Below are 15300 nucleotides of genomic sequence, written 5' to 3' on the forward strand. Positions count from 1 at the left end.
ATAGAATAATAACAAAAATTAAAAAAGCTATCTCTTTTAGCTTACTATAGAGTAGGTATAGATGGATAGAAATAAAATTAATTTAACGTTTGGTAAAATATTAAATTATAACTACTTGTCAAGTAACTTATGTATTATGATAAAAACAATCTAATATTATAAAACATATAAATAAAATTATAACAAAAATCAAAAAAGCTATCTCTTTTAGCTTACTTTAGACTAGGTATGCACTATAAAGTACAATTATAAAACATGATAAAATTAAAAGAATTTTAGTCTGATTCCGATTTTGATGACCTGACGTCCTCATCATCAGTCTCTGGCAATGCATCATTTATGGTAAGATCTGATTGCATTTGTAGATATTCATCATGATACTTCTGTGGTATTATGCCATTATTGCAAAGCTTAACGAGGTCCACTCTCTTTTCATTAGATATATTCAAACTTGTCTCATAGCACTGTGATATTAATTCTGCAATATTTTTTTTATTTTTCTTTAGCTTCAAAATTTTAGGATTTTCTTCGGATTTATATGTAAAATAAACATGAATTTTATGGAGTCCATCTAAAGGCTTTATGAAAAGGAAAGACTTGACTTTAGTAATGTTGACTACTTCTTCGTCTGTGGTTTTCAATACCTGAGTAAAAAATTGATATGCTATTTTTTTCCAATCAATAAAATCCGAATATTGTAGATTTTTAACAACAATTGGCAATGGCTTAATTCTTGCATTGGTAATTAAAGTGGACCACTCACTTGGTGCCCAAATGGTTTTATTTTTGACAAAACGCTCAATGGTAGCGTGGATTGAGTCCACTGGCATATAGGTATGACCAGTGCCGTAGACAGGAATTTTATATGGGGGGGGGGGGTTTATTATAATAATAACATGTTATAGTAAATTAAGAAAAATCAACACATTATTTATATTTTTATATCTTTATTTTAGTGTCTTATAAGTTATAAGTTATAATATCAGATCTATTTTTCTTTTTTTTTTTGCTAGTTCGTCCAGTACTTCTTCTGGCGTTATTTCGATATTTCGATAGTAGCTTAAGAGCACCAATCCATTTAAACGATCCTATTTAGAGTAGTGTTTAATTAATAAAATGAAAATAAATATATATTATTATAACATACTTCTTTCATGCTATTTCTAAGATAGGTCTTTACTCTTTTCAAACTGGAAAAAGTTCTTTCAGGCGTGGCAGTAGACACTGGCAGTGTGCACAAAATTTTTAACAGTGTAAATATATTTGGGAAAATGATAGGATCACAATGCTTAATAGCATCTAATGAATTTGATGTAATCACTTCATCACTACCAACTGCTACACACTTGCCCTTTTGTTTCCAAATATGTAGCTCACAGATTGCTGTAGTCAAATCAATTTGTGGTAGATAAAAAGAAACCTGAGCCTCAAAATCTGTATGATCCGAATTAGTGTCATCAAACAAACACTGAAAACCTGAAATATTGTTTTGATTGTTTAGAATTAAAATATATAAGAAATTAATCATTGATATAGTTTTCGATACTTATACCTTTGAAAATATTTTGGTGAGCCAAGAATCTTTCATTTAATTGATATATAAAAGATTCGATGAAAGGGATACATATAGAGACCCGATAATAATCTTCAGGATCATCACTTAATATTATATAGTTAGAACGGTGTTTTTGACGGTTTGCTAACCGTTTGACTGATATTTCAAAGTCTAACATCTCAGCCAATCTCTATTTAAAAATATAATTATAGTTAAAAAAATGAACATTAAAATTGAATTTAAGGCATTCATTGCTTGAGCTTCTTTGAAAATTTTTTTAAATTCATGATCTACATTTTCCCTTAAATTGTCAAGAACCTTGATACTGATATTGGCCAAACTGATAATTTCTCTCAAATCTATGTTGTTGTTTTGCAGCTGTTTACATAGTGGCAAACCAAATGAAAATAAAACCTATTCAACAAAAATAAAATTCAAACTAATATAATTTAATTGTGATTATTAAGTAGAATTTAATATATAGGTAAGGAAAAAAATTAATACTTTTATAACTTGAAGAGCCACAAGAAATTCCGAATCAATTGCATTTAATAACATGCTTGCATCAGTACTTGTACCACTACCATCATTCCATTCAGATATGTTATTTAGTGCAGTAACAACACAAGGGAATAACTCAATAAAATCATTGATGGCGTCATATCTTTGTACCCACCTTGTCATACACAGACGTTTTAAAGATTTTACATTAGGTTGCCAATCACCATTATTGATAACTTCTAAAAGTTCGTGATTTCGTTTGGGGAAATTAAAAAAACAATAATATTTTTCAACAATTCCGAGGCAATTCCTAATCGATGGAATATTACATGCAGATGACACTGCTAAGTTGAGCGAGTGTGCAGCACAATGGACGTATAAAGCTTTAGGATTCTTAGAGCGTATAACTGTTTGAGCTCCTTTAAAACGACCAGCCATATTTGCTGCACCATCGTACCCTTGGCCAAATAAAAAATCACAATCTACCCCACATGAATTTAGCCCTAAAAGTTAAATCATACTATATTATTTTATTTATTTATTTTAATTATAAATATAGAACTATTCATATAAATATATAATATATAGGTAGAACTTACCATTGAGAATTGCTGATGCCAAATCATTTCCAGTTAAGCTACTAATTTCATAAAATTTTAAAAAATCCTCATTTATTTCAATATTAGAACCAGTGCCACTTAAGTAGCGTACACATATTGTCAATTGTTCTGATACCGACACATCTGTGGTTTCATCAGCCATCACCGAAAAGCATTGAGACTTATTAACTTTATCAACCAGTTTTTTTGTTAAAATACCTCCACAAATGTTAATTATCTCGTTTTGAATTTGGGGACTTAAATACTTATTTCTTGTATCTGACTCAAGGTGTGACTTTAATGACTCAATATCTTTTGTCTTATATTTTAAAATAGCCCGAAAATTACCTTCATTATGAGTTGACGCTAAAAAATAAAAATAAAGTAACACGCTACACAGTAATTATAATTTTATTTTGATAGGTAACTTACTTTTAAAATTAATTGGACCAAAATCATTACTACCTCTTAAGGGAATTTCTTGGTATCCACATAGTAAGATACATTCTATAATTGGAATCAGTCTTTCTCTATTTTGTTTTATTATTTTTACTCTAAATATTAAATATTTATGAAAAGCCAAAATTTAAAAACTTAGGTAATAAAATATTATACATTATTATTTCTAATTATCTAACCTGTCATCATCTAAGGCATTAATTATTGATGGTTTTTTGTTGCTATAAATGTTCAAAAACCCTTCTGCTTTTACAACAGACAGTTTATGATAGTCATAATTCGAATGGTCATTAAACACCTATAACATTTTAAAATGATATATTTAGAAAATAAAATTAATTAATTTAATGATTGCACCCTAACTTCTTTAGCTTTTTTCCAATTTTTGAAAGCTGTTAGAGTAAGAGCTCCTAATTTTTGTTGGCCAACACCACCAGTTGTAGCAAATACCATGCAAAACTTGCAAAAAGCACCTTCTTGTAACTCCGAATAAACCAACCAGTTATAAGTAGTAAACCATTTAAACTGAAATTTAAGTTTTCTTTTTTTATTTTGCTCTGTGATTGGAAATGCATACGTGGTAGGAGGAATCCACGGTTTCACAAGAATCTATTAAAGGTTATTAATATAGAAAGAAAATTAAAATCATTAAAAATAAAAATAATATATTCTGAATAGTAATTAGTTTATCACTTACTAAGTGTTTTTGCTCATCAGTCAAACTGCAGTTTACAAATAATGCAACATCATTATTTCGAGGTTCAATAACCTTTGAAAAAGCTAAATTATTAGGCAACATGCACAAGCTATTAAGCTAAAACTATGGCTTATGGCTAAATAAAATCATATTGTTTTATCTATACAATTTTATATTATACCTATAACTATTTTATAGGCGTATCAACACATCCTCCAAAAAATGGTAAATGTGTTAAAATAAAAATAACTACAATATTTAATTAATTTAAGTAACAATAACTTACTTGATTTCGATCGGTGTTTTGAGCACTAGATAACTCAGAAACAGGATGAGTTTGAGTAACAATTTCACTGCTAGCACCTCTAACGTTGGTAACTCGAGTGAAATAATTTGTTATGGCACGCTTTTTGGTTTTTTCGTTAGGATTACTTAAATTCTCCATTTTGTTTATTTTATTTCAACCGAGTTAGAAAAATTCAACACGGTTTTAACTTTTAAAGTTTTAACTATAATACTGATAATACCTAATTAATATGTTATCTTAAATTGCAGTATTATCAACATGAACATATAATAAGATTATCAATAATTATCACAGTAACAAAACGGTTATGGTAATGGTGATTTGTCAGTGCGACCATTAAACGATACACAAAATACCTTACTTATAACCGATAACAACATAAACATCCAAAAAAAAAATATATTTAATTACTATTATTGATAAAAATTTTTTTTTAAATATATAAGATATATTAGTAGTTTTAAATATTTGAAATAAATTTATAAACTTTCCAAGGGGGGGGAGGGGTTTGAACCCCCCCCCGTGTCTACGGCCCTGGGTATGACCGGGTAAGAGAAAAGTAATTTTAACTTCTTCAATGTATTCAAAATGTGTAGAATGTATCATGGCTAACATAGCACGGTTTTTATTTTGTCCACTACACGAGTCGCAAAAAAAAGAAACTGATTTATAAATATGTTTTTCATCTAAGTCCAATAGATATTTATACACACAAGTAACAATTTCATTGCAACCGCGTGCTCCGGTAGTCTCACCCCATAAATATGCCAATGCGTTCTGTGAGCCAGATTCATAGATGGTTAGATTAAACGTAGAATACTTCCGGCTGTAATATAAGTTCATATTTTGCCCTTGTGGAGTACTCAACACTTTTTGAAGGTCAAAACTTACACAAATGAAGTTCCCATTAGCTCTTGATAATTCTTGTTCAAATAGAAACATATCTTTAACTTCGTTTTTTTCTTCTTCGTGGTTTTTTTTAAATTTACATTCGTCTTCAGTTAATTCTCGTGTGCTTTCAATATTCTCGTACTTTGAACAAAATCGGCATTTATCTTTTTTGGGATAATGAAAACCAATATTGTATTTTTTTTTAAAGATTTTCCGAAATAAACTATTTTTAACGATTTCTATTTTATTTTGAGCACAATGACACTTGTAAACTTGATATAGCCTTGATAAATTTCCCATTTCAGCTGGTAAGTACTTTTTGTTGGATGATGCACGGCAATAATGTGACTTAACCGCAGGAAGTTTTTGTATAAAATCATCGATACTTTTCATAATATCATATGATTTTTTATGTTTCGGTGAATGCCTGCCACGCTGGTCAATTTTTGAAGTTGTGGGTGACAGAGCATTATCTATTGTATAGTTTAAGAATTTTTTTGTAATATTTAAGGTACTTAAAACATACTGAAGACATACTTTTTTTCTATAGTTTTCAAATGGCAATGAATATTCTTTTGTAACATTTCTTTTTGAGCTTTCAATTACTCGTTTTCTTTTTATAGGCATTTCCTTCACACAGTTTAATATATAATCTTTTTGTCTGATTGGGTCAGCTAGTTTCCAAAATTCTGAAAAAATAATTTGTCTTTCATTTTCACTAAATTTTTCCCTACACTTATTTTGACATTTTTTGTTAGCACACGGATTTGGTTGAAGCTTTTTTCCAACACCTTTGGATTTCTCTAATTTAGTTATTTCACGTATGTTAATTTTTCTTTTAGGCCTAACACCCTCCATTCCCACTACAAGAACTTCTTCTACAGTATTCTGTGTATTTTGATTCTCATCTATACTCAATGGTATAAAATCCATTGAGTTTTCAGTTGAAACCGGATCGACAACAACGTTATCTAAATTTAAATTTATTGGATTTTGAGTTTTTGAAGAACTAGACGTATCTGATTCATAATTTAAATTTCGCGGTAACCATTCTGTGGTACTTCGACTTTCAATTGAAGTGGAAAGACTGTCTGATAAAATTGGTCCGGATTTTTGTTCCATGATTTCATTGAAAATTATATTGTTTAAACCAATTTCAACTAAAGGAACTGTTGTCAATGTTGTGTACTCTAAATCAGGTTCGAAATCAGGTATAGATACGTCATTATTATTATTTAGAGGATACTGTACTATTTCATTATGAACGTTAACGTTGGTTGTTGAAGTGCGGCCTTAACTATTTTCCTACTTCTTGAATTCATTTTTAGAACTGTTTAAATAATGAAAAAAATGTTATTAGTTAATTACCAAATAATTAAAAAACAACTCCACCTTAAAAATGATTTTGTTAAGTTGGCGTAAATTATTTTAATGTAAATTATTAATGAATTTATTTATAAACAATTACAAATTTTTTCCTTAAATAACAAAAAAAAAAAATTGTATCAAAATGTGTTTACCTATAGTCATACATACAATATTATTTTGTAACAAATTGTAGAATAATAATAATACCTAAAATAAATAAAATAAATATAACCTAAATTAAATGTAGTCACAAGGGATTATTTTCGCAAAAAAGAAATCTTATGATTATTAACAAGGAGTTTGGAATAAAATCCTAATAACAAATTTTAGAACTATAAATAGATAATATTTTAATTATAAAATAACTATAGAAATAAATATTATAATTTATAATATCATTGTATTTTAATTTATAGGATAAGAAAACATAAATAAGGTATAAAGTAGTCACTATTATAAGTTATTAAGGAAAATTTTTTAATTTTTACAATACAATGTACAATCAGTTACTAATTAGAACAATTAGTAAAAAATATGAGTAAATTTATGGCTTGAAATATGGATTAAATAAGCCTTCCATTGAAGGCAGTTTGTCATTTACTCATAATAATGTACATAGATTTATGCGTTTACAATAGTATTATGCTACAATTATGTTAAGTTAATTATAAATAAATTTATCAATTTAATAAATAAATAAATAATATTATATTATATTTATTTAATAAATTATATTATTATTAATTAAGTTAAATATTTTTTTATTAAATTAATGGGTCGTACGATGTTATTAGTTTAATAACATGTTATTATTGAATACTACCTAATTACCATGTGAAAATAAAATGCAAAATGGCATAATAATATTTTATCAGATAGAATCATTTCGAATAAACTAAATTACTATATTGTTTTAGATCATCTTAGTATATTTAATATTATAATTATAGAATTTATCTACATTTACGTAAAAATATAAAATATTATTATGATTATAATAGTAAGTTCTGATAACATCGTAAGTTAAAATAGTATACTTAGAGTTATGTGAACCGGTAATACTATATTATTGTTAACATTATACTATTTAAATTGATTGGAGGATTGTAGATGTACTTACCTTATAATCTTCTATAATATTATAATCGTACAAACTACAAACTTTATAATTAAATATTAATTAGTTGACACGTCTAATGTAAGTGATTACAAAAAAAAAGCAAATTCATTTTGAAGAATGATAAGAGATTTTTTAATCATATGATATTTTAATCAGCAATTTTGGAGTAATTGTCACTTGTTTTTTACGTTATTAATTTCATAATATCACTTGGTCCCCAAATATTTTTTGCTATTGGCGTTTGGACCCCAAAAATATCGCTTAGACCCTTGTTTTAGAATTCACGTATCATAACGGTCGTTTGTATCCTAAATTTGAAAATTCGATAACTCATTATAAAATGGTCACACTGATGTACCAGTGATACATTATGATACATCTAAGTCTTCTCTATTCGATAATAACATAAATGTCGCTTAGACCCTAATGTCGCTTATCCCCTTTTGTCGTGCAACCATCGACATCATATGCATCGTTTTTTTTATTTTTGTCACTATATTCTGATGCCTTCACTTTCCATAAACATGGGTTTTCTCGGTATAGTTCAATAAATTCGCTCAGGATCTTTTGTGGCCAATTTCGAGAGTCCATACTATTATTATAATTTAAAATACTGAAGATAATCATTTACAATAGTTTTATAATTATTTACAATTATTATATCTGTACTTACTCTTCCGATATAATACCTTAATTATATTATTAATAATAGTTGATATACGATGAATAATATCTGAAAAGTTGAGTTTCATAAAATTTTCAATATATTATTAATTTATATATGCACGTGGTCGTTCGCGCCAATTCAAAAAATCAAGAACAACCAGTTCAGTTCATGCCGCGCCCAGGACTGAACGAGCCTTCAGTTTTTGCATACATACGTTAGGACTTGCCTGAACGGCCAGGCTTGTTCAGTCAAGTTTTACACAAAAACTGAACGTGTGTACGCAGCTTAAGGTTGTAATATTCAAGTTTAACGCATCGACTAATATATTCTACTGATTATGTTATCAGATGTAACATACACCGATTTCAACAAACGTCAACAACTTAACATACATAAAATCTTTCTTGAAATCATTTTTTCGAATTCTTAACGTACGTTTATATATACATAATGTACCACAATCTTTTGGCAACACTGAGTTTTATCAATTAATGTAATAAAGCGGTTTTTGAAAAATTGTAACATACACCGATCTCCACGGGAGGTCTTCATTATTATTATTTAATAAATCATATAGGTATGATAAATGACAGTTAATACTTTGTTGACATCGATAACCTATATAATTTGATTCATCATAATCAGCTTTAATTTCTTTTTTTTTTTTAACAAATTTTCTCTCGTTGACTTTAGGTTTGCTTTTCTGATTTTAATATTAATATTGTAGATTAATTTTTAAAATTTATTTTCATCTAACTCTGCATGCTTTTCATTCACAGCCATTTGCTTATAAACTTCATTAATTTCTTTTTGAATGAGTGATGTAAATTATATAGATTTTTGTAAACTATCTGCTAGTAATAAATATTAAAATAGTAACACACATCACATAATAATTGTTTTTTATTTTTACAAGCAAAAGAACATAGTTATAAAAATATTAAATTGCAATCATAATTTCTTAGAAAATTAAATGTCATGAAACGTTTGACAACGTATCATCATATCCATATTTAGTCTTTCTCCATAACAGACTTCCATTTTTCTAACATAATCAATATATATATATTACCATATTTATTAAATATTTCTCTTTTCTCTTCTTTTAAAGCAAACAATTTATCTCTTAATTGATTGATTTCAAATTCATTTGATGATGAACTTATTTTTATTAAATCAATGTTATGTTTTATTTCTTTAATTTTTTTATTAATTTCTTTTAAATTGAAGAACAAGATTTATGATAGAAGTACAGAAACAAAATATTAGAATAATTATATTTTATTAATGAAGTCATATAATTTATCACTTAGAGAGCGCTGTGTGCTGGTGTAAATGCCAATACACGTTTTGAGCTTCACATTTTCACGGTTAATAAAATGTAATTACTATCTTATAAATATGATGTTAACATTTTATCATATAAACATAGATAATATTATCATAAAAACTATATTATTATAATGATGATGTGTTTAAATCATTGTTATTCTGTTTCTAGTTTAAAAAAAAAAAAAAAATAGGAGTAAAGATTAAAAGTTTTAATAAAATAATAAAATAGGTACTTACATAGTTAGTATTGAAGTATTCTTTTCTAAGTCTGACTGATGACTGTTTTCTGAGTCTGGCTGGCAGTTGCTATTCACTGTTGTTGAAGATGTTTTTACGTTTTTGATTGTCGGCAACTGTTTTGCTGGAGAGTCGAGGATGGTTACTGTTCTCATAACTTCTTGGTCTGTTTGAACTGTTAGAGCTGCGGGTGAACTGATGAAATTATGTTTAAAAATTAGGTGTTTTATACTAGAGTTTAACCCTCTCTTTGAACGTTGAATATTAGGTCTTGTATCTCATAACTAAATTTCTTGTGTGGTTTCCTTATTCCTCTAGTATAAGTCTTATTCACATCCATATTACATCGATACAATACATTCAACATCAATATAAGAATTAATGAAAATAATAATAACGCTATTATTATATTTATTAGATAATGATGTTCTTCCTTTAACCCCTTAAGTAACTTTTTAAAAAATTTTTGAAAACTTAATTTTTTTTTTGAAAACCTTAATGTGCTAAACTCACAAATACCTAAAAAATTGTGGTAATTATATATAACCACTACGAACCTAGGAATAACAAATTATGAATACTAATGGTTTTTAATAAAATAGAAAATTATATTATATTACATTATTATTTTTTGTGAAATGTTTCAAAACAGTTTTTCTCTGAAGTTAAACATTACATGTAGAACATTCCCATCTGCTTCTTTTAGGGTTTTCTTTGGTAGAACAGTTATGGCATCGACGGATTGTACAACTTTTTGGTATGTGTGCAACATTTGCAAAACGCATTTCTAGAGTTATTATAACTTTGAAGTTGTTTTTAAATGATTTTTGTTTTCCTCTTGGTGATGTAGTTGGAATTCCAACTAAACCAGCAACTACAGCAAGTCTAAAATCCTTCAAAGGAATATTCCTCCCTTGACATTTTAATTTAAATAATATATAGGAGTTATTCACAGCAACATCTAAGAAGTGAAAGAATATTCTATGCCATCACTTGTGGCTCTTTCGATCAATCTCATAGTATGATTTCATCATATCTGCATAATCAACATATCCCATATTCTTATTGTAATCCTTCACCATTGTAGGGCATGTTATGCTTGCTGATGATCCATCTTTTGCTTTCCTCAAGCAACTGGTAAGGTGATCTGGATCGTGATAGTTTGAGAGGAATTGTATTGGACGATGTTGTAACGTGTCCGACTTTAGCACTCTAATTTGTATTGGTATTAAATAATAAAAGAACAAACAATTACATAGACTAAAGTATTTATTTATTAAAAACAACGACAAAACTTAAAACTACAAAAACTACATAGACATGCTAGCCTCGTCTCTAATAATCAACTCCTTGACTTTGTCCCTGACTTTCCTATTTATGCTAAGCGGAGTCACCTTGTTATAATTACGTACGTACAATCAAAGGCTTGTGTGTTATTTCCAGACTTCACCTTTGATCTTCTCTCACGCTTTCCTATAATCTGGTTATTTCAAAGTCGATGAATGTCAATGAATATCAGTACATATCTATATCAATTATTTTACCTATTATTAATACAGTTGTATAACAATATTACTCTACATACTAATAATGAGGATTATTACAACGATTATCTTTCCATTTGATCCATGACACATTTGTGGTTGATGTTCTTCCCTCACTATCACCTCTTTTCATTTTTTTATCATTCAACTGGTTTATAGGAAGTCCTTTCCTATTACCTCTCACAGTTCCACAACCATAAACTTTATTTTTAAGCAAATCTTCCATGAGGTCAAGAGAAGTGAAAAAATTATCAAAAAAAACTCTATGGTACTTTCCTTGAATTTTATTGGTAAGAGTTAGTACTACACGTTTTCCCAAAGAACTTTCAACAGAATCTGTTTTCCCAGTATATATTTCAAACTCACTTATAAACCCAGTTTGATCAGCCCGTACCCAAATCTTGTATCCCCTTTTTATGGGCTTCATTGGCATGTATTGTTTCATAGTACTGCGCCCCTTGAACTTTATCATGCTTTCATCGATGGATTGAAACTCATTTGGGTTCATACATTGTAAAAAAGTTTTGGAAAGATGATCAAGGTAAGGCCTTATTTTATACAACTTGTCATAATTTTGTTCATGTCGACGGGGTTCCAAATTATTGTCATTAATGTGTAAATTTGATAAACACCATTGAAATTTTTTTAATGGTATTAAAGATGCTATGTAGTTGTCCCTTAGTTGTATGTTAGCGGACCAATAGTCTTTATAAGATGGACGTTTTTTTATACCCATTGCAATATTAATAGCCAAAAATGTTTTCATAGTAGCAGCATTGATAGGCTCAAAAGTTGTATGTTTTTGTTGAGCATAATAATTTGTATGAAATACTAAATGGTCAACTAATTCATTAGTAAAAATGCAGTGGAAAAAACTTATAGGGTCATCGATGTCATTTGGTATATTTGGTCCACCTTTACCAAGGAAATTTTTAGGCTCAGCAATATAGCCATGATTTTCCCAAATCCCTTCTATGTTTAGTAATCTTTCCGATAAAGGTTCATCTTCTCCACGTCTTACCTATACAGTAACATCATTTGACTCATTTGACTGATAATAGAACATTATAAATACTATAATAGTATAATAGTTTACATAAAAAATAAACTGTTTCATTCTAAATGGATTTCTTACATCATCACTATCAGTTGAATTTGAATGTTGTGTTATATGTTCATCATTTGGTACATTAATTAAAATATAATCTAAAAGCTGTGGTGGTTGATGTAATGGGGAGCTCACTTGAATATCATTATTCTAATAAAAAAACATATACATTTTTAACATCATATAATTATAACATAACATCAGGGGCGGACTGGGATAAAAAATCGGCCCGGGCAATCATATAGATAAGGCCCACAAATTACACAAATTTCATAATACAGCATAATTTCTTAATGACAATGTCCAATCATAATTTTTTCATCTAATGTATAACATTAAAAAACTTTAAAAAAAATTCTTTGTGTCCTTGATGAACAACTAAATCATGCTATTATTGTGGTCCCTCAAAAAAAAAAAACACATTATTATTATACCTTTTACTTATTTCTAACTAAATCAAAGTATGTGCTAAGTAAAATATAATGGAGATATAACTCCTCATATTATATTGTATTCAATATTAGTGGGATTTTTAACTGTTTGTTTAAATAACAATAAATTAAAAAATATGTTAAGAAAAAAAACTATAATACAATAAACATGTACAACTTTTATATTTGATACTATATATTAGCAAATATATAGTTATATATATGTAATTACTAATTATTATGTATACTATATAGTATGCTAGAATTATATTAGTATTTATATTACACGAATGACCTAGATAATCATAATCAAGAACTAAAAAACTAAAAAAAATACTGTTTAACTGTATTAAGTTTAATTAAAATGAAAAAAGCATAAAAATAACAATAAACGCATTATACCAATAAAATTATATTGTATTCAATATTAGTGGGATTTTTAACTGTTTGTTTAAATAACAATAAATTAAAAAATATGTTAAGAAAAAAAACTATAATACAATAAACATGTACAACTTTTATACTTGATACTATATGTATATTAGCAAATATATAGTTATATATATATGTAATTACTAATTATTATGTATACTATATAGTATGCTAGAATTATATTAGTATTTATATTACACGAATGACCTAGATAATCATAATCAAGAACTAAAAAACTAAAAAAAATACTGTTTAACTGTATTAAGTTTAATTAAAATGAAAAAAGCATAAAAATAACAATAAACGCATTACACCAATAAAAGTTTTGACATTGTCACATTCGATGACCCGAGTAAATTTTTAACCTCTTCATTATCAACTTCAGTCAATATATCTTTTTCAATTGACATCATCATGCATGCTTCCAAGTTATCTTGACTTAAAGAATTTCGAAGTCTAGTTTTTATTGTTTTTAATTTAGAAAAGCTTCTCTCGCACGCTACTTGACTAACAGAAAGTGTTAAAATAAACTTATATGCCAAGTATAAACATTTATAAGCTTTTTAATGGAAGTTAAATTTTTTTAAAACTAAATAAACACATAAAATGCAATTTTTACATGTTTTCTTACAACTCTGTTTGTTTAGTTGCAAATCACTCATATCATTATCGCTCTGGTCACTGTCATTTTCATAATCTATATTATAATCTGAAGGAACTTTTTGGCATAATTTTGGCCATTTTGATTTAAAATCAAAAAACTCTAACCTTAAACTGTTAGCTGTAGCATCAAACTTGCTTATCAGTAAAATTAGTTCTAGAAATGTTCCATGGTCAATATTTGTGTTACTTAACGATTGAGATGCTTCGCTTTGTGTTCCCCTGTAACTCATTCCTCGTTTGCCAATGGTTTTAATTGTTTTAATTATCTTTTCCAAGACTTCTCGTCTTTCTTGAACCTGGCTTTTTCTTAAGGTCAGCTGTTTTTTAAATAAAAGATTTTCAATATCAACTCGATTATAATTTAACATATATGCTTCAACATTGTTTAAATGATGGCGACTAGTCTCATGTTGTTCAATTCTTGTATGTATATGTTTTGTACTTAAATCATACATTCCTTCCACAAACAAATTTTTTTCTATAGGATTACTAAATGCTAAACAACAAGAACAAAAAAAAGCTCTTTTCTTTTCAGAAAATGTTAATCATTGTCTATTAATTTTATTTTTGTCATAAAACACAAGCCTGGGATTATAAGGCACATTCCCTAAATGTGGTTGAACTGGGTGGTATTCAAAAAAATTGTTTTTCATATTTTCATTCGGTTTCACAAAATAATCTAGAGCTACATCTGTTTCGACCACTACAGGTGGTGCATTAGAATTAATAATACTATTTTCAACATTTGTATTATTTATTTCTTGAATGGAAATATTTAAAAAATCATTAGTTTTCGATATTGATGTAGATTGAACAACTGAAGAACTTCTTGGCATAATATTTGTTAGTTCTTGACTATTTGCTTTGGAGTCAAAGTCTTTGTTTTGTTTATCAACATATTGACTAGAATTGTTAGTTGAAGATTTAGAAGAGGAAAAAAACGATGCTATATTTTTACATTTTTTGGCTTGTTCCATTTGTAATTTCATAGACTTCTCTCTTGCTTTTTGAGCTCCACTTTTGATCTTTTTTCTGTTTTCCATATTGACAATAATTTATACTCCTATTATTTAAATAATATTATTTATTAAATTCTAAATAAAATTGAAGACTTATTTTAACTAACTATTACTATATTCTATAATGATATAATTGGATTAGTAAAGTTATGATAAATCAAAAATCAAAACAACTAAGAATAAACAACTTTTTTCTTAAACATATGACTTTAACTATGACAGTCTATTGTTTTCAAATATATGTTAAATAGCATTAATAGCAACATATATGATGTATCTATACTGAAGACAACTCTTAAGTCCATAGTTACCTAATTAGTTAAGTAATAAACATATTACCAATATTACCATATTTTCATATACTATGAAA

The 15300-nt window shown here is 27.5% G+C and overlaps 1 protein-coding gene and 1 pseudogene across 1 annotated transcript; both read right to left on the reverse strand.

Moving 5' to 3' along the window:
• Window positions 1-974: 974 nt before the first annotated feature.
• LOC149059967 (zinc finger MYM-type protein 1-like) lies at window positions 975-4256 on the reverse strand. Its single transcript, XM_089227217.1, has 11 exons — window positions 4098-4256; window positions 3812-3883; window positions 3478-3723; window positions 3294-3412; window positions 3088-3209; window positions 2656-2844; window positions 2060-2559; window positions 1811-1969; window positions 1553-1745; window positions 1148-1476; window positions 975-1088 (listed from the first exon to the last, which is right to left on the reverse strand). Exons 1-11 carry the CDS (start codon window positions 4254-4256, stop codon window positions 975-977), a joined length of 2202 nt encoding a protein of 733 aa, XP_089083343.1.
• A 7201-nt stretch (window positions 4257-11457) lies between these two features.
• On the reverse strand, window positions 11458-14954 carry LOC149059968 (uncharacterized; annotated as a pseudogene).
• Window positions 14955-15300: the final 346 nt, after the last annotated feature.

The sequence above is a fragment of the Diuraphis noxia genome, unplaced genomic scaffold, assembly GCF_037042655.1.
Source record: "Diuraphis noxia isolate RWA-SAM2 unplaced genomic scaffold, SU_Dnox_SAM2 contig0001, whole genome shotgun sequence".
Lineage (NCBI taxonomy): Eukaryota > Metazoa > Arthropoda > Insecta > Hemiptera > Aphididae > Diuraphis > Diuraphis noxia.

Excerpts from the sequence above, each read along its gene's own strand:
- LOC149059967 (XM_089227217.1), bottom strand. The coding sequence starts at position 4,256 with ATGGAGAATTTAAGTAATCCTAACGAAAAAACCAAAAAGCGTGCCATA. Across the intron at positions 3,724-3,811 it reads CTGATGAGCAAAAACACTTA|ATTCTTGTGAAACCGTGGAT; the intron begins GTAAGTGATAAA and ends AACCTTTAATAG. Across the intron at positions 1,970-2,059 it reads TGGCTCTTCAAGTTATAAAA|GTTTTATTTTCATTTGGTTT; the intron begins GTATTAATTTTT and ends TTTGTTGAATAG.